General features: G+C 49.0%; 2 protein-coding genes across 2 annotated transcripts in view; one reads left to right on the plus strand and one right to left on the minus strand.

Moving 5' to 3' along the window:
* LOC146058326 (olfactory receptor 51G2-like) overlaps positions 1-15,910 on the minus strand; it is a 31,777-nt gene extending 15,867 nt beyond the window's left edge. The window contains exon 1 of the mRNA XM_083170593.1: positions 14,935-15,910. The gene's annotated coding sequence lies outside the window, so the exon portion shown is untranslated. The remainder of the gene's footprint in view (positions 1-14,934) is intronic.
* LOC146058325 (olfactory receptor OR51C1-like) lies at positions 1,138-24,026 on the plus strand. The gene is made up of 2 exons (XM_083170592.1): positions 1,138-1,361; positions 22,562-24,026. Exons 1-2 carry the CDS (start codon positions 1,233-1,235, stop codon positions 23,516-23,518), a joined length of 1,086 nt encoding a protein of 361 aa, XP_083026718.1. The 5' UTR covers positions 1,138-1,232; the 3' UTR covers positions 23,519-24,026.
* The last annotated feature ends 1,591 nt before the right edge of the window (positions 24,027-25,617 follow it).

Consider the following 25,617-nt stretch of genomic DNA (forward strand, 5'->3'; position numbering starts at 1 on the left):
TCCCGCCCTTAAGGATAATATATATATATGCTTGGATCCCTAGGAGAGCACATCTCCCCACACCTGAGGGATTTATTCCAAAAAATGTATGGTGATTAACCCCAGAAGCCCACGGTTTATGAAAACTAATCTGTGAAACTAATCTGTGGATCTAATTAACCTGTGGATCTAGTATGGTTGCATTTACCACTGAATGTGCTTCCAATTAAATTCTAGGAGAAATTCCGCCGCATTCCTGTAGATGTTCTTCTAAAGAAAATTATTCATTTTATGTTATACATTTTGTGAATAAGGTTCTATCTTTTGGTCCATAATTTATCGGACCTTCATGGATATTTCTATCTGTCCACAATCAAATTTGACCTGACTTTTGAAGGGCATAAAATGTTGTATTCCAAAAAAAAGATCACAACCCCCTGATGAAGCTTCTTTTGGAGGCGAAACGCGTTGGATACTGATCACGGTTTTCAAAATAAAAAATAAATTTTCTTTAAAAGAACTACTTTGAAAGAATTTTTTTATTCTATTTACTGATTTTATTATTGTTTTATTGTATAAATTATATGGACATTACAAGAAAAGGGCGCTGAAGACACTATTGTGTGGTGTGTATATATATATATATATATATATATATATATAGCGCGATTGCTGCCACTCTTATCAGTTGCGCCAATCAGTTACCAGTAACCTCCTCATTTGCATAGAGATAATACATACATCCTGCGATTAGGCATGGCCGTCGTTGCAATTGCAATCGATGGTTGCCATCAATGGCGATACTGCAACCAGCCATCGATAGTTGTGATTGATGACCATCAATAGTTTTACCTATTGATGGTCATCCATTTTCTTTGACTGACTGGCCCATCAAAATGTGGGGCATCAGGTTTGTGTCCCGGCTCCTTGATTAAAACAAACAAACAAACAAACAAAAAAAACGGTTTTGAAGTTCCATTGATTTAGGGAATCCAACTGGTTCTCCCCCATCGATGGAAAAAGTATTTGACATCGGCCATAAACAATCAATGATTTTGAATCATCGATGGTCGATGGCCATCCTACCTGTGATCTATGTAAGTGACAGATATTATTTGGGCTTTTCTCGTGTCCTTTCTGTTCCCCCTCTGTGATCACTGTGGACCAGTCTATAGAGACAGAACCATCTATAAGGATAATGGCCCAGAGGACTGACCATGGACAGCACGGGTTATAAATATACCAATTAGTAAATGGCTGCACGGATTCCCAACAGGCTCATCCTTCTACATGGACGCTATAAAAGGCTCTTCCGGGGATGCTGCCCTGAGATTGTCTGGATATCGTTACTGGAGCTTCCCAGCATCCCCAAGACGGCCAAGGTGAGGATTAGTACAGGTGACTTTAGTACATAGCGTTACATACTGTAATATATATACTGTACATATTGGCTGACCTCAGGGCTGTGTCACAGGTAAGGACGCATAGCGGCGCGAGACGCTTATTTATTTGTTACTAAAAAAAATTATAGCGCACACACATCCCGCAGTGTACTGAGGCTGGATGTACGAGGTATCTCACACTGCACGGTGTACTGAGGCTGGATGTATGAGGTATCTCACACTGCACGGTGTACTGAGGCTCGATGTATGAGGTATATCACGCTGCATGGTGTACTGAGGCTGCATGTATGAGGTATATCACGCTGCACGGTGTACTGAGGCTGGATGTACGAGGTATCTCACACTGCACGGTGTACTGAGGCTGGATGTATGAGGTATATCACGCTGCACAGTGTACTGAGGCTGGGTGTATGAGGTATATCACGCTGCATGGTGTACTGAGGCTGGATGTGTGAGGTATATCACGCTGCACGGTGTACTGAGGATGGATGTATGAGGTATATCACGCTGCACGGTGTACTGAGGATGGATGTATGAGGTATATCACGCTGCACGGTGTACTGAGGATGGATGTATGAGGTATATCACGCTGCACGGTGTAGTGAGGCTGGATGTATGAGGCATCTCACGCTGCACGGTGTACTGAGGCTGGATGTATGAGGTATATCACACTGCATGGTGTACTGAGGCTGGATGTATGAGGTATATCACGCTGCACGGTGTACTGAGGCTGGATGTACGAGGTATCTCACACTGCATGGTGTACTGAGGCTGGATGTACGAGGTATCTCACACTGGGCGGGATGTTGTAACATCCGCGCCCATTATCGCCGGCTACCGCATTATTAGTAACGGCATATGCTATAACATATGCCGTTATTCATGCAAGGAACAGCTCTTGCGGTAAGAGCTGTCCCTTGCGATGCGGTGCCGGCGCTGGACTTCCGGGTCTGTGACCCGGGAGTCCATCTGCGCATGCGCAGACCCCGGCGCCGGCCGCAGGGCACGCTGGGAGGGATCCGTGACGGATCCCTCAAACAGCGCTGCGGTAAGAAGCCCATAGGCTTCTGCAGGGATTCGCCAGCTTTAGCTGGCGATTCCCTCCGCAGCGCTGACACTGCGGAGGCGCCATATAGCATATAGAAATGCGGTAGAAACCCCGAAAACGGGGTTTTTACCGCATTTCTGCTATATAGCATCCCGCCCAGTGCACGGTGTACTGAGGCTGGATGTATGAGGTATATCACGCTGCACGGTGTACTGAGGCTGGGTGTATGAGGTATATCACGCTGCATGGTGTACTGAGGCTGGATGTATGAGGTATATCATGCTGCATGGTGTACTGAGGCCGGATGTATGAGGTATATCACGCTGCACGGTGTACTGAGGATGGATGTATGAGGTATATCACGCTGCACGGTGTACTGATGCTGGATGTATGAGGTATATCACGCTGCACGGTGTACTGAGGCTGGATGTATGAGGTATATCACGCTGCACGGTGTACTGAGGCTGGATGTATGAGGCATCTCACGCTGCACGGTGTACTGAGGCTGGATGTATGAGGTATATCACGCTGCACGGCGTAATGAGGCTGGATGTATGAGGTATATCACGCTGCACGGCGTACTGAGGCTGGATGTATATCACGCTGCATGGTGTAGTGAGGCTGGATGTATGAGGTATATCACGCTGCATGGTGTACTGAGGCTGGATGTATGAGGTATATCACGCTGCACGGTGTACTGAGGCTGGATGTATGAGGTATATCACGCTGCATGGTGTACTGAGGCTGGATGTATGAGGTATATCACGCTGCACGGTGTACTGAGGCTGGATGTAGGATTTATATCACGCTGCATGGTGTACTGAGGCTGGATGTATGAGGTATATCACGCTGCATGATGTACTGAGGCTGGATGTATGAGGTATATTACGCTGCATGGTGTACTGAGGCTGGATGTATGAGGTATATCACGCTGCACGGTGCACTGAGGCTGGAGGTATATCACGCTGCACGGTGTACTGAGGATGGGTGTATGAGGTATATCACGCTGCATGGTGTACTGAGGCTGGATGTATGAGGTATATCACGCTGCACGGTGTACTGAGGCTGGATGTATGAGGTATATCACGCTGCACTGTGTACTGAGGCTGGATGTAGGATGCGCTGCATGGTGTGCTGAGGCTGGATGTATGAGGTATATCATGCTGCACCGTGTACTGAGGCTGGATGTATGAGGTATATCACGGTGCATGGTGTACTGAGGCTGGATGTATGAGGTATCTCACGCTGCATGGTGTACTGAGGCTGGATGTATGAGGTATATCACGCTGCACGGTGTACTGAGGCTGGATGTATGAGGTATATCACACTGCACGGTGTACTGAGGCTGGATGTATGAGGTATATAACACGGTGTACTGAGGCTGGATGTATGAGGTATATCACGCTGCACGGTGTACTGAGGCTGGGTGTATGAGGTATATTACACAGTGTACTGAGGCCGGATGTATGAGATATATCACGCTGCACGTGTACTGAGGCTGGATGTATGAGGTATATCACGCTGCACGGTGTACTGAGGCTGGATGTATGAGGTATATCACGCTGCACGGTGTACTGAGGCTGGATGTATGAGGTATATCACGCTGCACGGTGTACTGAGGCTGGATGTATGAGGTAGATCACGCTGCACGGTGTACTGAGGCTGGATGTATGAGGTATATCACGCTGCATGGTGTACTGAGGCTGGATGTATGAGGTATATCACGCTGCACGGTGTACTGAGGCTGGATGTAGGAGTTATATCACGCTGCATGGTGTACTGAGGCTGGATGTATGAGGTATATCACGCTGCATGATGTACTGAGGCTGGATGTATGAGGTATATTACGCTGCATGGTGTACTGAGGCTGGATGTATGAGGTATATCACGCTGCACGGTGCACTGAGGCTGGAGGTATATCACGCTGCACGGTGTACTGAGGATGGGTGTATGAGGTATATCACGCTGCATGGTGTACTGAGGCTGGATGTATGAGGTATATCACGCTGCACGGTGTACTGAGGCTGGATGTATGAGGTATATCACGCTGCACTGTGTACTGAGGCTGGATGTAGGATGCGCTGCATGGTGTGCTGGGGCTGGATGTATGAGGTATATCATGCTGCACCGTGTACTGAGGCTGGATGTATGAGGTATATCACGGTGCATGGTGTACTGAGGCTGGATGTATGAGGTATCTCACGCTGCATGGTGTACTGAGGCTGGATGTATGAGGTATATCACGCTGCACGGTGTACTGAGGCTGGATGTATGAGGTATATCACACTGCACGGTGTACTGAGGCTGGATGTATGAGGTATATAACACGGTGTACTGAGGCTGGATGTATGAGGTATATCACGCTGCACGGTGTACTGAGGCTGGGTGTATGAGGTATATTACACAGTGTACTGAGGCCGGATGTATGAGATATATCACGCTGCACGTGTACTGAGGCTGGATGTATGAGGTATATCACGCTGCACGGTGTACTGAGGCTGGATGTATGAGGTATATCACGCTGCACGGTGTACTGAGGCTGGATGTATGAGGTATATCACGCTGCACGGTGTACTGAGGCTGGATGTATGAGGTAGATCACGCTGCACGGTGTACTGAGGCTGGATGTATGAGGTATATCACGCTGCACGGTGTACTGAGGCTGGATGTATGAGGTAGATCATGCTGCACGGTGTACTGAGGCTAGATGTATGAGGTATAGCACGCTGCACGGTGTACTGAGGCTGGATGTATGAGGTATATCACGCTGCACGGTGTACTGAGGCTGGATGTATGTGGTATATCACGCTGCGCGGTGTACTGAGGCTGGATGTATGAGGTATATCACGCTGCATGGTGTACTGAGGCTGGATGTATGAGGTATATCACGGTGTACTGAGGCTGGATGTATGAGGTATATCACGCTGCATGGTGTACTGAGGCTGGATGTATGAGGTATATCACACTGCACAGTGTACTGAGGTTGGATGTATGAGGTATATCACGCTGCACGGTGTACTGAGGCTGGATGTATGATGCGCTGCATGGTGTACTGAGGCTGGATGTATGAGGTATATCATGCTGCACGGTGTACTGAGGCTGGATGTATGAGGTATATCACGCTGCATGGTGTACTGAGGCTGGATGTATGAGGTATATCACGCTGCACGGTGTACTGAGGCTGGATGTATGTGGTATATCACGCTGCATGGTGTACTGAGGCTGGATGTATGAGGTATATCACGCTGCACGGTGTACTGAGGCTGGATGTATGAGGTATATCACGCTGCACGGTGTACTGAGGCTGGATGTATGAGGTATATCACGCTGCACGGTGTACTGAGGCTGGATGTATGAGGTATATCACGCTGCATGGTGTACTGAGGCTGGATGTATGAGGTATATCACGCTGCACTGTGTACTGAGGCTGGGTGTAGGAGGTATCACGCTGCACGGTGTACTGAGGCTGGATGTATGAGGTATATCACGCTGCACGGTGTACTGAAGATGGATGTATGAGGTATATCACGCTGCACGGTGTACTGAGGCTGGATGTATGAGGCATATCACGCTGCACGGTGTACTGAGGCTGGATGTATGAGGTATATCACGCTGCGCGGTGTACTGAGGCTGGATGTATGAGGTATATCACGCTGCACGGTGTACTGAGGCCGGATGTATGAGGTATATCACGCTGCACGGTGTACTGAGGCTGGATATATGAGGTATATCACGCTGCATGGTGTACTGAGGCTGGATGTATGATGCGCTGCATGGTGTACTGAGGCTGGGTGTATGATGCGCTGCATTGTGTACTGAGGCTGGATGTATGAGGACACATCCATATTATATAAGCGGTAGGATGTATCACATGACAGATACTATGCTTAGTATAGTATATCCCACTAGTGGTGCCTCCTTAGGTGGCGGCTGCAGCGTAGTGTAAAATCCAAAGCATGAGGCCACAGCGACCACCGCCTGCCGGCACTCAGTGGCGGGTGGTGCAGCTCCTCTATTTGTGTTTTGCTGCAGCCCCTCCTCTGGATCCGCCAATGCATCCCACCCTATAACCCCACATGAGGTCATATTAGAATACATTTCTGATATTCTGTATGTTCATATTGGACCTTAATCCTAATAATGCTGAGCACACTGGGTGATATATCGTTAATGATATGAATGATACCAATATTGTCATGGATAGATCACACATATCGTTACTATTACCCACTCCAGCACCTCTCCCCATCTGTTCATGCTGCACAATGTTGTCTCAGTCGTCCACAGCACCACCGATATAGTTACAATATGGCCAGCACTGCAAATCGCCCAGTGCGTACCCAGCATTAGTTGTGAGTAAAGAAAAAAGGACCAGGCAACTGCACCTGGGTAACACCATGCTGCACTGCAGCTGGGGCAGATGTGACATGTGCACCAGGGTAACACCATACTGCACTGCAGGGGGACATATGTAACATGTGCACCTGGGTAACACCATGCTGCACTGCAGCTGGGGCAGATGTGACATGTGCACCTGGCATGCTGCACTGCAGGGGGACATATGTAACATGTGCACCCGGGTAACACCATACTGCACTGCAGGGGGACATATGTAACATGTGCACCCGGGTAACACCATACTGCACTGCAGGGGGACATATGTAACATGTGCACCTGGGTAACACCATGCTGCACTGCTGGGGGGTAAATGTAATGTGTACCTGGGTAACACCATGCTGCACTGCAGCTGGGGCAGATGTGACATGTGCACCTGGGTAACACCATGCTGCACTGCAGCTGGGGCAGATGTGACATGTGCACCTGGGTAACACCATGCTGCACTGCAGGGGGACATATGTAACATGTGCACCTGGGTAACACCAAGCTGCACTGCTGGGGGGTAAATGTAATGTGCACCTGGGTAACACCATGCTGCACTGCAGCTGGGGCAGATGTGACATGTGTACCTGGGTAACACCATGCTGCACTGCAGCTGGGGCAGATGTAACATGTGCACCTGGGTAACACCATGCTGCACTGCTGGGGGGTAAATGTAATGTGCACCTGGGTAACACCATGCTGCACTGCAGCTGGGGCAGATGTGACATGTGCACCTGGGTAACACCATGCTGCACTGCAGCTGGGGCAGATGTGACATGTGCACCTGGGTAACACCATACTGCACTGCTGAGGGGTAAATGTAATGTGCACCTGGGTAACACCATGCTGCACTGCAGCTGGGGCAGATGTGACATGTGCACCTGGGTAACACCATGCTGCACTGCAGGGGGACATATGTAACATGTGCACCTGGGTAACACCATGCTGCACTGCTGGGGGGTAAATGTAATGTGTACCTGTGTAACACCATGCTGCACTGCAGCTGGGGCAGATGTGACATGTGCACCTGGCATGCTGCACTGCAGGGGGACATATGTAACATGTTCACATGGATAACACCATGCTGCACTGCTGGGGGGGGGGGGGGTAAATATAATGTGTACCTGGGTAATGCCATGCTGCACTGCAGGGGGCAGATGTAACGCACATAGAGATTTACATACTGTACGAGATGGGTGATATTGCAGTGTAAGAATAAAGCTGTACGGCATCTGTGAGATACATGCAGGATTGTAACTGTTATTTTACCAAGGTAAGAAAAAGAACCAGGCAGGGCTGATGTGGGCTGTTTCAATCTAGAAATGAGCGGGTGCTTGGGAGAGGTGTACAGTGCACCTCCTAGGACCTGGTTAATCCAATAAGGGCACTCACCAGCGTCTCATCATGAAAGGTTTATTGGTACATTACCAGTCAAAAAAAGTGGTGTAGGTCTACGTTTCGGCCACCAGGTGGCCTTTCTCAAGACACATCAGCAGTTGACGTCTTCACAGCACAAGAGTCAGGAAGACGTCAACTGCTGATGTGTCTTGAGAAAGGCCACCTGGTGGCCGAAACGTAGACCTACACCACTTTTTTTGACTGGTAATGTACCAATAAACCTTTCATGATGAGACACTGGTGAGTGCCCTTATTGGATTAACCATATCCTACCCTGCTCTACATTTGGGACACATTGTGTTGCCTTAAAGGAGCACCCCACATTATTTTTCAATGCTGGCTGGGAGTGCGGAATTCCAAATATATATATATGTAAAGCAGCGCTTAATTGCATTCAAATTAAATTTACATTACATTCAGTAAATGCCATGGGATTGTCTGGAGAAAATATTACAATTTATTAAAACAATTTTTAAAAAACAATGATGTATCTTCTTATAGAATGGAGCCGTCTTTGTAGGCAGAGAAATGTTAGGCTAGATCCTCAATAAAGAACGGCTGATGGTATAAAACAACTTGTGTATGAATCTCACCACTGACGATTGTAAGGGATTTTCCAGATTGGGTCCAGTTGTCCTCACTAGGGTGCGGCTGTGCAATATTGGTAAGGGACCGCTGGAGGAAGATCGAGGACTTTGTGGGGCTTCCCGATTAGGTGGTGGATAACACTTTGTGGATGTTTGAAGAGTCAATCCAATGATGTCAGCCAAATGGAGGATAGATTTTGCCAATGCTCTGCTCACACTGCCACCTATTAGCAGATCATTGGCAAAATCTATCCTCCACTTGGCTGACATTATTTAGGTCAACAGTCATTAGGTCGACACCGGTGGGTCGACAGGCAACAAGGTCGACATAGATGAAGGTTGACAGGTGTCTAGGTCGACATGGGACAAGGTCGACATGGGACAAGTTAGACAAATGTGTTAGGTCGACAGGTCGCGAGGTCGACATGGTTTTTTCACTGTTTTTTAAGCCGACAGGCGGTATTTCATGCCCTACAATCCACTAGGGTGTGGTGGGAGAATAAAATAGTGTGCCGAGCGCAGCGAGACACCGTGCCCGAAGCATGGCGAGCGAAACAAGTGATGCGAGGGGCTGCGGTTAACTTCCAACTGTGTCCATGTCGACTGTGTCGACATTCAGGTAAAAAAACTGTGAAAAAACCCATGTCGACCTCGCAACCTGTCGGCCTAACCCATGTCGACCTAACGAATTTATCAACCTTGTCCCATGTCGACCTAGACACCGGTCGACCTTCAACCATGGCGACCTAGAACCCTGTCAACCTTGCTGTCTGTCGACCTAATGACTGTCGACAATACGATCCACACCCGTCCGGAGGGACTGCTGTCGGTATGCGTCTGAGCATCTTAACGCTGCGAACGAGCGCTAGCTAGTATCTAAAAAAAAAAAACAGATTAAAACACTGGGTGTCCCTCAGATTGGCTGCTCTCTCAGCCAATCAGGGGTCCGCCCAGTGTTTACATTTTTTTTTCTCAAATGGGCAGCACCCCTAAATCACAGATATCACAGAACTTGGGGGGAGGGGCTAATATGCGTCACTTAATGTCACCTCTTTATAGACCAACAAATTGATGGATTTCTAGAGGAATGGGGGGTGGCCTTGGACATGAGCGCCCACCGCAGCCCCCGAAGTGCACAGCAGCATCTACTCTCCAACTATGCCGTATACACCATGGTATATTCTCTATAGTCATACTTGACTACTTTTGAAAACTAGTTTCAGGGAGATTAAAGTTGGAACTAGAATGTTGCAAAGCGGTCAATTGAGGGGGCGTGTCATGCTCCTCCCAAAGGGCGTGTCTAGTTCCATATATAGAGAGATTGTGAATTTGGCACCTAGAAGCGTGGGTGTGTACTGCTACATCTGAGAGGAATCTGTTATAATGACTTATATCCAAATGTAGATGAGCCCCAAAGCCGTTACCAAGAGATACTATACTTGGTAAAGTGCTGGGAAATGTTGCTGATGATTCAGTGTAAATGTATCTGTCTCTCATTCCTTTTATCCCCAAATTGTAATAGTGTAATGTGGGCTAGGTGACATGAGGGAGATTGCTAGACTAATGAGGGAGAGAGGGAGATTGCTGCTATTTCAGGGAGTCTCCTGCAGAATGCAGGAGGGGAGGTAACTATGATGTAACAGTGTAATGTGGGCTAGGTGACATGAGGGAGATTGCTAGACTAATGAGGGAGAGAGGGAGATTGCTGCAATGTCAGGGAGTCTCCTGCAGAATGCAGGAGGGGAGGTAACTATGCTGTAACAGTGTACTGTGGGCTAGGTGACATGAGGGAGATTGCTAGACTAATGAGGGAGAGAGGGAGATTGCTGCTATGTCAGGGAGTCTCCTGCAGAATGCAGGAGGGGAGGTAACTATGATGTAACAGTGTAATGTGGGCTAGGTGACATGAGGGAGATTGCTAGACTAATGAGGGAGAGAGGGAGATTGCTGCTATGTCAGGGAGTCTCCTGCAGAATGCAGGCAGGGAGGTAACTATGATGTAACAGTGTAATGTGGGCTAGGTGACATGAGGGAGATTGCTAGACTAATGAGAGAGAGAGGGAGATTGCTGCTATGTCAGGGAGTCTCCTGCAGAATGCAGGAGGGTAGGTAACTATGAGATAGGGCTGTATGTAAGCATGGTAACAGACACACCGCTTGGGGCAAGGCCACATGCTCTGTTGTTCCCACGGGACTACCAGCCTTCCTTTCAAGCCAATTTCCATAAAATTTGCAGGACAGCGGGGGACTTGGGCTAAAAGTGGGAAGTCTGCCTCCCATGTTACACAAAAACCATAGTACATTATATAGTACACACACACACACAGCACACAATACAATACATACCTCCCAACTGTCACGATTCCGTCGGGACAGTCCCGATTTTCGGGTCCTGTCCCGCTGTCCCACCCGCGGCAGGCATTGTCCCGCTGCGGGGGGGTGGCAGTTGGGAGACCCCCAATCTAGTAGAATAGACGCTGTGCGCATGCGCACAGCGTCTATTCTCCCATGAAAATGAGGTCGCGGCTAATTAGCATAAGCCGCACCCTCATTTGCATACGCCCCACCCCCTTTTCGGGCGCTCGCGCGGCGAAGTGTCCCTATTTCATACGGACAGAAGTTGGGAGGTATGCAATATACAACCCCCACCCCCCCATATTGCACCCAGTCCATTCACACACAACATAGTACATTATACACAGCCTCATATTACACACAGCACATTGCACACTAGTAAATTATACACAGACACCCCCCCCCCATATTATACTCAATACACACAGCACATTGCACACAACACAAAAGTAAATTATACAGAGACCCCCCCCCCCCCCATATTACAACCAGTGAGTACCACACACACACTATATCAATTACGCACTTTATACCCCCAGGCCTGCAGCACTCACATGCCTGTGTTCTGTTCTTCCTTCCAGGGCTGTGCACTGTGCAGGAAGTCAGCACACTGCACAGCCCAGGCAGAGGAGCTGTGAGAGCAGGGCTGACACACGGAGCCTGTGGTGGGCGGGGCTAGCCTCAGTGAAGCCTCGGCTGCTAGCTCTCCTCTCAATGCACAGACTTGCTTCCGGTCTGTGTGCACAGTGACAGCAACAGCAGCGGCTGCTCGGCAACCGCTCCGCTCAACCCTGCGGTGCCTGGCTGTAACTTCCCGATACAGGCCCCGCCCCCCGCTAGTTACGGACGCGCGCATGCGCAGTCCAAAATTCACTGGGGGATTACCAAAAACCGGGAGGAAGGAGGGGGATTGCGGGTAGGGTGACCAACTCATCCCTTTAATTCGGGACACATATTAATTACACAGGTTCTGTGGCAGTTTAAAACCAGGTGAAAGCCAGCCCCAGAACCTGTGGGTACTTGTGTAGTTTCACGGCGCCGCCGCGCGCACACTCTGTGTATGAAACTTGGCAGCCTGCCAGACGCTCTGTTTAACTGTGCGCGTGCCGCTCTAGCTGTTCTCAGCGCAGCGCGTGGCTGCTTTCCTTATGTAAGCGACGTTATCAGCGTAGCGCTGCCCAGCGCTGACAGGTCACTGTGGTTCTTGTAGTTCCACAGTAAAAAGCCGTGGGGGTGCCTGGATTCAGACGCAAAACCATTTGAAACTAGGTGCCTTGCAAGATGCTAAGAAGCCGGGGGGTTTCTGGATTCAGACGCATAAGCAGATTTAGCTGGGTCTAGGGGTACACGATTAAAACCTGTCCACAATGCCAGTAGTCGACGCAACAGCTGTTGACCTTGTAAATTCCACTATCCACGCCAACCCGAAGCATGGCGAGCCCCGCGAGGGGCGGCGGTACGCGTCCTACGACCTTTTAACACCCGCACTATCCACGTCGGCGTGGAGTTGAGAATAGAAAGTGTGGCGAGCGCAGCGAGGGGACACGGTCACCTGTGAAGCCCGCGAGGGGACGCGGATACCTGTGAGGGTATCCGCGTCCCCTCGCCACGCTTCGGGCTCGGTGGCTTGCTGCGCTCACCACACTTTCTTTTCTCAACTTCACGCCGACGTGGATAGTGGGGGTATGAAAAGGTCGTAGGACGCGTTCCTCCACCGCTCGCCACGCTTCGGGTTGGCGTGGATAGTGGAATTAACAAGGTCGACAGCTGTTGCGTCGACTAGTGTCATTGTGAACAGCTTTAATAGTGTACGGGGTGTCCAGTTCAGGGAGTGTGGATGTAGACGCATTAGCGTCTAAATTGCCGGGGTGTCCAGTTTACATGCCCCCGTTGTCAGCGGTGCGCCGGACTGCCTATTTCACTGTGGAACTACAAGAACCACAGTGACCTGTTAGCGCTGGGCAGCATACGCTGATAACGTAGCTTACATAAGGAAAGCAGCCACGCGCTGCGCTGAGAACAGCTAGAGCGGCACGCGCACAGTTAAACAGAGCGTCTGGCAGGCTGCCAAGTTTCATACACAGACTGTGCGCGCGGTGGCTCCGTGAAACTACACAAGTACCAACCTGTGTAATAAATATGTGTCCCGGATTAAAGGGTTGGTAACCCTAATTGCGGGGCAGCGGGAGGCTCATGCAGAAAGCGGGAGGGTAGGTAAGTATGTCTATAGTGCATTGCTGAAGGTAGAATACAAGATACCTGCACTTACCTCCCTGTATTGCAGCTGGGGTTGTCCAGGTTCTCCCTCCTCGGAATCAGGCTCATCATCTGCAAATATCACTGCACCCCCAATAGCTAGATCAGGCTGCGGGTGGGAGGTGTTAGGCTGGTTTCACACACTCCGGCTGCTGCCGGACGGTGAAATCCCGTACGGCCAGGGAGCCGTGCCGCACACACTAGTTTATAATGGAAGGGATGGCCACAGCCCGGCAGCCGTCCCTTCCTGTGGTGGGATCCGGCTGCAGCCGTGCGGCCGGGCCGTGGCCGTCCCATGTGAATGGACACAATAGTGTCCATTCACAACTAATGTGTGCGGCACGGCTCCCTGGCCGTACGGGATTTCACCGTCCGGCAGGAGCCGGAGTGTGTGAAACCAGCTTAGGAGTCCCAGGGAACTCAAGACAAGAGTAATAATACCCGCTGGAGGAACAGAGGACGGATGTGAGATAACTTGTATTTAAACACGGTTACCTACCTGACCCTCTCCATGAGGGAGAAAATGCTCTGTTCCAGGCCTTCCCTGGTAATGTATGATTGCCAGCACCTGTGGTGACACCTTTCTTATCAGTTACCTGACTCCCCACAGGTGCTGGCAATCCTACATTATCCATACCTCCCAGCATGCCCCTCTCCAGGAGAACACAATGCTCTGCTCCTGGGCTTCCCTGGTAATGTATGATTGCCAGCACCTGTGGTGACACCTTTCTTATCAGTTACCTAGCTCCGCACAGGTGCTGGCAATCATACATTATCCATACCTCCCAGCATGCCCCTCTCCAGGAGGACACAATGCTCTGTTCCTGGACTTCCCTGGTAATGTATGATTGCCAGCACCTGTGGTGACACCTTTCTTATCAGTTACCCGGCTCCCCACAGGTGCTGGCAATCCTACATTATCCATACCTCCCAGCATGCCCCTCTCCAGGAGGACACAATGCTCTGTTCCTGGGCTACCCTGGTAATGTATGATTGCCAGCACCTGTGGTGACACCTTTCTTATCAGTTACCTAGCTCACAGGGGGAGGGGCCCTAGCTCCCCACAGGTGCTTGTAATCATAGATTATCCATACCTCCCAGCATGCCCCTCTCCAGGAGGACACAATGCTCTGCTCCTGGCCTTCCCTGGTAATGTAGGATTTCCAGCACCTGTGGTGACACCTTTCTTATCAGTTACCTAGCTCCCCACAGGTGCTGGCTGTGACGACCCCAGGCTCATAATGTGCATTACTTTTGCCTCATGTATTTTCCGCCTTGAGAAAGGCAGCGTTTAGAGCTTTGCACGGGTCCTGGGGCCACACACGATTCTGCGATCACACAGAAAGCACGCAATAGCAAGGTCCAACGGAACCTTTATTACATAGAGACTAAATAAACATGTAAACCGTAACCACACTATGTACATATATATACAGGTAGCATTAACATTAAACACAGTTATGAATAGACCAATATGACTAGAACCACACAAAGCAAGAACCCCTCCCCCAATACCAGGAATATCCACCTCAGGGAATACTTGCGTCTGCTGGATGTTGGTTGCTGGGAGGGCGATGATGGTGTCCTGCTGATCTTGGCCTGCGCCAATCACTACTCCTGGGAGTAGGGCACCCTGGAAAAGTCACCCAGCTCCTGCTGGCACACTTAAGCCAGGCACCTGTGATGCTCTGGTGGGGGCAGTATGCTTGGCTGTGTCCCCATCTACCAGCACCAGGCGGACAGGCTTGGTTCCTGGCAGCCGCCTCTCTCTGCAGTCTCTCAAACTCAACAACAACCCCCACCCCTGGTGCGTGCCCTCTTCAAAACTTCCATCCTCCCAGAATGCTCCGCTCCCCTGGTGACCTCACGGAGTGTCCTGATTGGAGGGATTTCAATCCTGCTCTTTAGAAGGTGTCTCAGAGCTATGTGGAGACCCCCTGTGGTTTTGGAGACATGTAGTCTGCAATGACTGCCCTTAGAACAAAGGCCAGGTAATTATGCTGATAAGGAAAATGTCCACTTTGGGATTGTATAATGAGCCATGTTAACCCCTTGTAGTCATTTGTGATGTCACAGCCCCCTCAGCTGATTGCTGCTTCCTGTGCAGGGGGGTTGTGAGCGCAGGGGGAGAGGGGGGGTCAGTCCTGGCTTTCCCATGTATCACTCACACACTGGATGGCAGGAAATTGCACACATGCAATAAACAGTACATTACGGAGACAGACATCTATCAGGCTCAGGGGTATATGCCCTGATAGGCACAACACTTATAAGAACAAGGGACTACTTCCCGAAACAACTGGTATCTAATAAAGTCACATTTTATTACTATAGAACACACAGTCCTGTGGATAGCTCCATTAGTGTGAGAGGCACGGCTCCCAGGAGGTTGCAGTCTATGAATTCAGCTAAGAGGGTGTCTGTGTCTCTGGGCTGTATTTAGGAATTTTGGGGTGTCTACCCCCTCATGATCCAGGTGCGGGGGTGCCCAAATGATGGTTCATGACACTGGCAATCTTACATTATCCATACCTCCCAGCATGCCCCTCTCCCGGAGGACACAATGCTCTGTTCCAGGCCTTCCCTGGTAATGTATGATTGCCAGCACCTGTGGTGACACCTTTCTTAGCAGTTACCTAGCTCCCCACAGGTGCTGGCAATCATACATTATCCATACCTCCCAGCATGCCCCTCTCCAGGAGGACACAATGCTCTGTTCCTGGACTTCCCTGGTAATGTAGGATTGCCAGCACCTGTGGTGACACCTTTCTTATCAGTTACCTAGCTCACAGGGGGAGGGGCCCTAGCTCCCCACAGGTGCTTGTAATCATAGATTATCCATACCTCCCAGCATGCCCCTCTCCAGGAGGACACAATGCTCTGCTCCTGGCCTTCCCTGGTAATGTAGGATTTCCAGCACCTGTGGTGACACCTTTCTTATCAGTTACCTAGCTCCCCACAGGTGCTGGCAATCCTACATTATCCATACCTCCCAGCATGCCCCTCTCCCGGAGGACACAATGCTCTGTTCCAGGCCTTCCCTGGTAATGTATGATTGCCAGCACCTGTGGTGACACCTTTCTTATCAGTTACCTAGCTCCCCACAGGTGCTGGCAATCATACATTATCCATACCTCCCAGCATGCCCCTCTCCAGGAGGACACAATGCTCTGTTCCTGGACTTCCCTGGTAATGTAGGATTGCCAGCACCTGTGGTGACACCTTTCTTATCAGTTACCTAGCTCACAGGGGGAGGGGCCCTAGCTCCCCACAGGTGCTTGTAATCATAGATTATCCATACCTCCCAGCATGCCCCTCTCCAGGAGGACACAATGCTCTGCTCCTGGCCTTCCCTGGTAATGTAGGATTTCCAGCACCTGTGGTGACACCTTTCTTATCAGTTACCTAGCTCCCCACAGGTGCTGGCAATCCTACATTATCCATGCCTCCCAGCATGCCCCTCTCCAGGAGGACACAATGCTCTGCTCCTGGGCTTCCCTGGTAATGTAGGATTGCCAGCACCTGTGGTTACACCTTTCTTATCAGTTACCTAGCTCCCCACAGGTGCTGCCAATCATACATTATCCATACCTCCCAGCATGCCCCTCTCCAGGAGGACACAATGCTCTGTTCCTGGACTTCCCTGGTAATGTATGATTGCCAGCACCTGTGGTGACACCTTTCTTATCAGTTACCTAGCTCCCACAGGTGCTGGCAATCCTACATTATCCATACCTCCCAGCATGCCCCTCTCCAGGAGGACACAATGCTCGCTCCTGGGCTTCCCTGGTAATGTAGGATTGCCAGCACCTGTGGTTACACCTTTCTTATCAGTTACCTAGCTCCCCACAGGTGCTGGCAATCCTACATTATCCATACCTCCCAGCATGCCCCTCTCCAGGAGGACACAATGCTCTGCTCCTGGACTTCCCTGGTAATGTATGATTGCCAGCACCTGTGGTGACACCTTTCTTATCAGTTACCTAGCTCTCCACAGGTGCTGGCAATCATACATTATCCATACCTCCCAGCATGCCCCTCTCCAGGGGTACACAATGCTCTGCTCCTGGGCTTCCCTGGTAATGTATGATTGCCAGCACCTGTGGTGACACCTTTCTTATCAGTTACCTAGCTCACAGGGGGAGGGGCCCTAGCTCCCCACAGGTGCTTGCAATCATAGATTATCCATACCTCCCAGCATGCCCCTCTCCAGGAGGACACAATGCTCTGCTCCTGGCCTTCCCTGGTAATGTAGAATTTTCAGCACCTGTGGTGACACCGTTCTTATCAGTTACCTAGCTCCCCACAGGTGCTGGCAATCCTACATTACCCATACCTCCCAGCATGCCCCTCTCCAGGAGGACACAATGCTCTGTTCCTGGGCTTCCCTGGTAATGTATGATTGCCATCACCCGTGGTGACACCTTTCTTACCAGTTACCTAGCTCCCCACAGGTGCTGGCAATCATACATTATCCATACCTCCCAGCATGCCCCTCTCCAGGAGGGCACAATGCTCTGTTCCTGGGCTTCCCTGGTAATGTATGATTGCCATCACCCGTGGTGACACCTTTCTTATCAGTTACCTAGCTCCCCACAGGTGCTGGTAATCATACATTATCCATACCTCCCAGCATGCCCCTCTCCAGGAGGACACAATGCTCTGTTCCTGGGCTTCCCTGGTAATGTATGATTGCCAGCACCTGTGGTGACACCTTTCTTATCAGTTACCTAGCTCCCCACAGGTGCTGCCAATCCTACATTATCCATACCTCCCAGCATGCCCCTCTGCAGGAGGACACAATGCTCTGCTCCTGGGCTTCCCTGGTAATGTAGGATTACCAGCACCTGTGGTGACACCTTTCTTATCAGTTACCTAGCTCCCCACAGGTGCTGGCAATCCTACATTATCCATACCTCCCAGCATGCCCCTCTCCAGGAGGGACACAGTGCTCTGCTCCTGGACTTCCCTGGTAATGTATGATTGCCAGCACCTGTGGTGACACCTTTGTTATCAGTTACCTAGCTCCCCACAGGTGCTGGCAATCATACATTATCCATACCTCCCAGCATGCCCCTCTCCAGGAGGACACAATGCTCTGCTCCTGGGCTTCCCTGGTAATGTATGATTGCCAGCACCTGTGGTGACACCTTTCTTATCAGTTACCTAGCTCCCCACAGGTGCTGGTAATCCTACATTATCCATACCTCCCAGCATGCCCCTCTCCAGGAGGGACACAATGCTCTGTTCCTGGACTTCCCTGGTAATGTAGGATTGCCATCACCTGTGGTGACACCTTTCTTATCAATGGCCTAGCTCCCCACAGGGAACTGGTAATAATATTCTCTGTACAGCGCTGCGGAATATGTGTGCGCTATATAAATAACTGGTAATAATAGTCTCTGTACAGTGCTGCGGAATATGTGTGCCCTATATAATAACTGGTAATAATAGTCTCTGTACAGTGCTGCGGAATATGTGTGCGCTATATAATAACTGGTAATAATATTCTCTGTACAGCATTGCGGAATATGTGTGCGCTATATAATAACTGGTAATAATATTCTCTGTACAGCGCTGCGGAATATGTGTGCGCTATATAATAACTGGTAATAATATTCTCTGTACAGTGCTGCAGAATATGTGTGCGCTATATAAATAACTGGTAATAATATTCTCTGTACAGCGCTGTGGAATATGTGTTCGCTATATAATAACTGGTAATAATAGTCTCTGTACAGCGCTGCGGAATATGTGTGCGCTGTATAATAACAGGTAATAATATTCTCTGTACAGCGCTGCGGAATATGTGTGCGCTATATAAATAACTGGTAATAATATTCTCTGTACAGTGAAGTGGAATATGTGTGCGCTATATAATAACTGGTAATAATAGTCTCTGTACAGTGCTGCGGAATATGTGTGCGCTATATAATAACTGGTAATAATATTCTCTGTACAGCGCTGCAGAATATGTGTGCACTATATAATAACTGGTAATAATATTCTCTGTACAGCACTGCGGAATATGTGTGCTCAATATAATAACTGGTAATAATAATCTCTGTACAGCGCTGCGGAATATGTGTGCACTATATAATAACTGGTAATAATAGTCTCTGTACAGCGCTGCGGAATATGTGTGCGCTATAGAATAACTGGTAATAATATTCTCTGTACAGCACTGCAGAATATGTGTGTGCTATATAAATAACTGGTAATAATATTCTCTGTACAGCGCTGTGGAATATGTGTGCGCTATATAATAACTGGTAATAATATTCTCTGTACAGTGCTGCGGAATATGTGTGCGCTATATAATAACTGGTAATAATAGTCTCTGTACAGCGCTGCGGAATATGTGTGCGCTATATAATAACTGGTAATAATATTCTCTGTACAGCGCTGTGGAATATGTGTGCGCTATATAATAACTGGTAATAATATTCTCTGTACAGCACTGCGGAATATGTGTGCTCTATATAATAACTGGTAATAATAATCTCTGTACAGCGCTGCGGAATATGTGTGCACTATATAATAACTGGTAATAATAGTCTCTGTACAGCGCTGCGGAATATGTGTGCGCTATATAATAACTGGTAATAATATTCTCTGTACAGCACTGCAGAATATGTGTGCGCTATATAAATAACTGGTAATAATATTCTCTGTACAGCGCTGTGGAATATGTGTGTGCTATATAATAACTGGTAATAATAGTCTCTGTACAGCGCTGGGGAATATGTGTGCGCTATATAATAACTGGTAATAATATTCTCTGTACAGCGCTGTGGAATATGTGTGCGCTATATAATAACTGGTAATAATAGTCTCTGTACAGCGCTGCAGAATATGTGTGCGCTATATAATAACTAGTAATAATAGTCTCTGTACAGCGCTGCGGAATATGTGTGCGCTATATAATAACTGGTAATAATATTCTCTGTACAGCGCTGCGGAATATGTGTGATTTATATAATAACTGGTAATAATAGTCTCTGTACAGCGCTGCGGAATATGTGTGCGCTATATAATAACTAGTAATAATAGTCTCTGTACAGCGCTGCGGAATATGTGTGCGCTATATAATAACTGGTAATAATAGTCTCTGTACAGCGCTGCGGAATATGTGTGTGCTATATAATAACTGGTAATAATAGTCTCTGTACAGCGCTGCGGAATATGTGTGCGCTATATAATAACTGGTAATAATAGTCTCTGTACAGCGCTGCGGAATATGTGTGCGCTATATAATAACTGGTAATAATATTCTCTGTACAGCGCTGCGGAATATGTGTGAGCTATATAATAACTGGTAATAATATTCTCTGTACAGCACTGCGGAATATGTGTGCGCTATATAATAACTGGTAATAATATTGTCTGTACAGCGCTGCGGAATATGTGTGCGCTATATAAATAACTGGTAATTATAGTCTCTGTACAGCGCTGCGGAATATGTGTGCGCTATATAATAACTGGTAATAATAGTCTCTGTACAGCGCTGTGGAATATGTGTGCGCTATATAATAACTGGTAATAATAGCCTCTGTACAGCGCTGCGGAATATGTGTGCGCTATATAATAACTGGTAAAAGTCTCTGTACAGCGCTGCGGAATATGTGTGCGCTATATAATAACTGGTAATAATAGTCTCTGTACAGCACTGCGGAATATGTGTGCGCTATATAATAACTGGTAATAATAGTCTCTGTACAGCGCTGCGGAATAAGTGTGCGATATAAATAACTGGTAATAATATTCTCTGTACAGCGCTGCGGAATATGTGTGCGCTATATTAGAAACTGTCAATAAATAAACAATGAAATCCAGAGAGCAGCTTGATCCAGCTGAATACACCAGCGGGACTGCTCTCAGAAACCACCCAGAGGTACCGCAGACCAAACACGACAGCAGCACCTCTGGCAGACCACAGGTACTACAGGACAGAATGATATCAACAGCAGTCCTGACGGGGGGGGTTAGGGTTCAGTACTAGCAGGGAGGGCTAAGATCAGGCTGCGGGGTGGGGGGTTAGGGTTATGTACTAGCAGGGAGGACTAGGGTCAGGCTGCTGGCAGGGGGGGATTAGGCACTAGCGGGGAGGGCTAGTATCAGGCTGCGAGGTGGGGGGATTAGGCACTAGCGGGGAGGGCTAGTATCAGGCTGCAGGGTGGGGGGGTTAGGCACTAGCGGGAGGGCTAGGGTCAGGCTGCTGGATGGGGTGTTAGGGTTATGTACTAGCAGGGAGGGCTAGGGTCAGGCTGCTGGGTGGGGGGATTAGGCACTAGTGGGGAGGGGTAGGGTCAGGCTGCTGGATGGGGTGTTAGGGTTATGTACTAGCAGAGAGGGCTAGGGTCAGGCTGCTGGGTGGGGGGATTAGGCACTAGTGGGGAGGGCTAGGATCAGGCTGTGGGGTGGGGGTGTAGGCGCTAGGGTTAGGCTTCTTGATACGTGAGTAAGGGGGAGGGGTAAGTGGAGGGTAAGTATCCTTACCTGACCCCTATTGGGAGTTTCTCCTTCATGATGCCAGTGTTGCTATATTGACTGGTCATCCATATGTATCTCTGGTGTTCTGCTTAATGTCACCCTTAAACCCAACAGAATCTGCCCTAAACAACCTGTACAGGAAGTCACTTATTTGGACACATTAGAATAAACTAAGATATGAGGTTAACCATCATTTAAAAGGATGATTTATTGGAGTAACTGGAAAAGGACAGAATTAGAATTTCTTTGTCCTCAGATAAGGGCAGGGTGGTTGGGATATTTGGGGTTAAAGAGTTAGAATGACAAAGATATTCGAGTCCTTAAGGCACCAGGCCCCATTTAGTCTGAACCTGCTCTGGTCATGAGCACCCCAATGACGCAACTGTACATAACTTCTTAATGCCCCTTTCCTTCCTTTACCCCTGCTCCTTACAGAGTGAACCTCCGGATATGGGGCAGCTATGGGGAGATCGCGAAAGGCTTCACTTGTCAACTGAACAATTTGGGACTATTAAGTAATTATTCTAAAAAACAAAACCTCCAACACTAGAGATACAGATCCATAAGTTACGGTAGATGTTACTTACTTTCTGAGGGAAACTGTAAATGAATGTATGACGTGGTCTATTTGTATGTACTCAGATTATTTCTTCTCCATCCAGGTAACCATGTTGCCACCAAACAGCAGCCACATTCCAGCGTCGTTCATCCTGATGGGCCTCCCCGGTCTGGACACCATCTATGGTTGGATCTCCATTCCATTCTGCTTCATGTATATCATAGCATTTGTTGGAAATGGGCTAATTCTTTATGTGGTCATCAGAGACTACAAGCTCCATGAGCCAATGTACCTATTCCTGTCCATGCTGGCCATCGCCGACATCCTCCTCATGCTGTCCACATGTCCTACTGTGCTCGGTATTTTCCTCTTCCACTTCCAGAGCATTAGATTTGAAGTTTGTCTCTTCCAGATGTTCTTCATCCACATTCAGGTCATCATGGAGTCCTCAGTATTGGTAGCTATGGCCTTTGACCGATTTGTAGCCATCTGTCACCCTCTCAGATACGCCACCATTCTCAGCAATTCTTTGATAACCAAGGTTGGCTTGTTCTCTGTCCTCCGGGGGACTCTGATCCACATTCCCCCAGTGACTAGCCTCCTGTTTCTGCCGTATTGTAAAGGTAATCATCTGTTCTATTCCTTCTGCTTGCACCAGGACGTTATGAAGCTGGCCTGTGATGGGTCCAACACCTTCAACATCATTTATGGCCTGGTAGCCCTCCTCTCCACAATTGCTCTGGATTTGGCCTTTATTATCATATCCTACGTCCTTATAATTAAAGGTGTGCTTGATGTCACCTCAAAAACTGAGCAGAATAGGCTATTTAACACATGCGGTTCTCATCTTTTAGCTGTTATCATTTTCTATATTCCTCAGGCGTCATCAACCATAGGAAACCGATTTGGAATTCAGATCAATCCAATTATTTCAGGCATTGTGACCAATACATTAATGTTTATTTCCCCCATGCTCAATCCCATCATTTACAGCATCAAGAACAAACAGATCCAGGACAGCCTGCGGCAGATGTTCCACAAACCTAAGATAGGTTTCTAAAGGTCACAAGTTCCGAGCCTATACCCAACAGTCTGCATGGTGCATTATTATATCTTGTAGACGGCAGTAAGTTATTTATTATTTACCAACACCAACTTTGAGGCCCTGAGAGTTGTCCCGGGTTTACAAGATAACCATCGATATACTGTACTGCACGGGGTAAGCTGGTCTCCTGCGGACGGAATGTCACCATCAAAATGAAGACTTTATGGACATTGGACAAAATGCTAACACTACTATCTAGAGCGCAAGGAACACAGTGCATCATCCTGTGCCCCGAGCCACGAGCTGGGATGGTCACCACTGCTTCCTGCTGTGGTGCCATCATGGACAACTAATGTGGACTGAATTCATAGCTAATGATGTGCAAAGCATGTTCCACTGTAGTAACATGTAATAATTATTAGGTGGTACGGTCATGCTGGAATAGCTGCTGTCCATCTCTGTAGCGCCAAAGGGAATTACGTTCTAATGCTACGACCCAGTGCAGAAATGTGTTTGTTATTTATACGTTTTATAAGTCTTAAAAAAGGGAATAAACTTGGTGTAAAGACCTTCAGACACAGGAAGCCATAAGTTATTTATTCTGGAACCATCAGAGGCATAGGGGAAATTGTATGGGGTACAAACAAATGACCGGCGGTGGGGATGCCGGCAGTCAAAATACCAAATCAAGCATCCTGATGGAGGGAATCCCGGCAGGGGACAGGTAAGTATACATTACTTCCCTTCCTCTGCCCCCTCCATAATCAGACCCTCCTCATGGCCTAACACTCCCGCTAGTGCCTAATCCTAAACCCCATACCCGCTGCTTAAATCTAATTACCCGCCCTCCATCCTAAACCTAACCCCCTTCTAATGGCCTAACACTCCCTCCGAATAGCATAACCCGAAGTCCCACATTTGTGGTTAAACCTAACACCCCCACCCGGTCTAACGGTTACACTAGGTGTATACTTGCATTTGGCATCCCAGCAGTCAGGATTCTGGCACCAGTTTCCTCATCAATGTCCAGCTTGGTATGTGTGATCAGCTGTGTGTGTCTGATGGACCCGGCCGGTGTGATCAGCTGTGTGTCTGATGGACCCGGCCAGTGTGATCAGCTGTGTGTGTCTGATGGACCCAGCCAGTGTGATCAGCTGTGTGTGATTGATGGACCCGGCCAGTGTGATCAGCTGTATGTGTCTGATGGACCCGGCCGGTGGGATCAGCTGTGTGTGTGTCTGATGGACCCGGCCAGTGTGATCAGCTGTGTGTGTCTGATGGACCCGGCCAGTGTGATCAGCTGTGTGTCTGATGGACCCGGCCAGTGTGATCAGCTGTGTGTGTGTGATGGACCCGGCCAGTGTGATCAGCTGTGTGTGTCTGATGGACCCGGCCGGTGTGATCAGCTGTGTGTCTGATGGACCCGGCCAGTGTGATCAGCTGTGTGTGTCTGATGGACCCAGCCAGTGTGATCAGCTGTGTGTGATTGATGGACCCGGCCAGTGTGATCAGCTGTATGTGTCTGATGGACCCGGCCGGTGGGATCAGCTGTGTGTGTGTCTGATGGACCCGGCCAGTGTGATCAGCTGTGTGTGTCTGATGGACCCGGCCAGTGTGATCAGCTGTGTGTCTGATGGACCCGGCCAGTGTGATCAGCTGTGTGTGTCTGATGGACCCGGCCGGTGTGATCAGCTGTGTGTCTGATGGACCCGGCCAGTGTGATCAGCTGTGTGTGTCTGATGGACCCAGCCAGTGTGATCAGCTGTGTGTGATTGATGGACCCGGCCAGTGTGATCAGCTGTATGTGTCTGATGGACCCGGCCGGTGGGATCAGCTGTGTGTGTGTCTGATGGACCCGGCCAGTGTGATCAGCTGTGTGTGTCTGATGGACCCAGCCAGTGTGATCAGCTGTGTGTCTGATGGACCCGGCCAGTGTGATCAGCTGTGTGTGTGTGATGGACCCGGCCAGTGTGATCAGCTGTGTGTGTCTGATGGACCCGGCCGGTGTGATCAGCTGTGTGTCTGATGGACCCGGCCAGTGTGATCAGCTGTGTGTGTCTGATGGACCCGGCCAGTGTGATCAGCTGTGTGTGATTGATGGACCCGGCCAGTGT

The sequence above is a fragment of the Crinia signifera genome, chromosome 2 (assembly GCF_055691185.1).
Source record: "Crinia signifera chromosome 2, ASM5569118v1, whole genome shotgun sequence".
Lineage (NCBI taxonomy): Eukaryota > Metazoa > Chordata > Amphibia > Anura > Myobatrachidae > Crinia > Crinia signifera.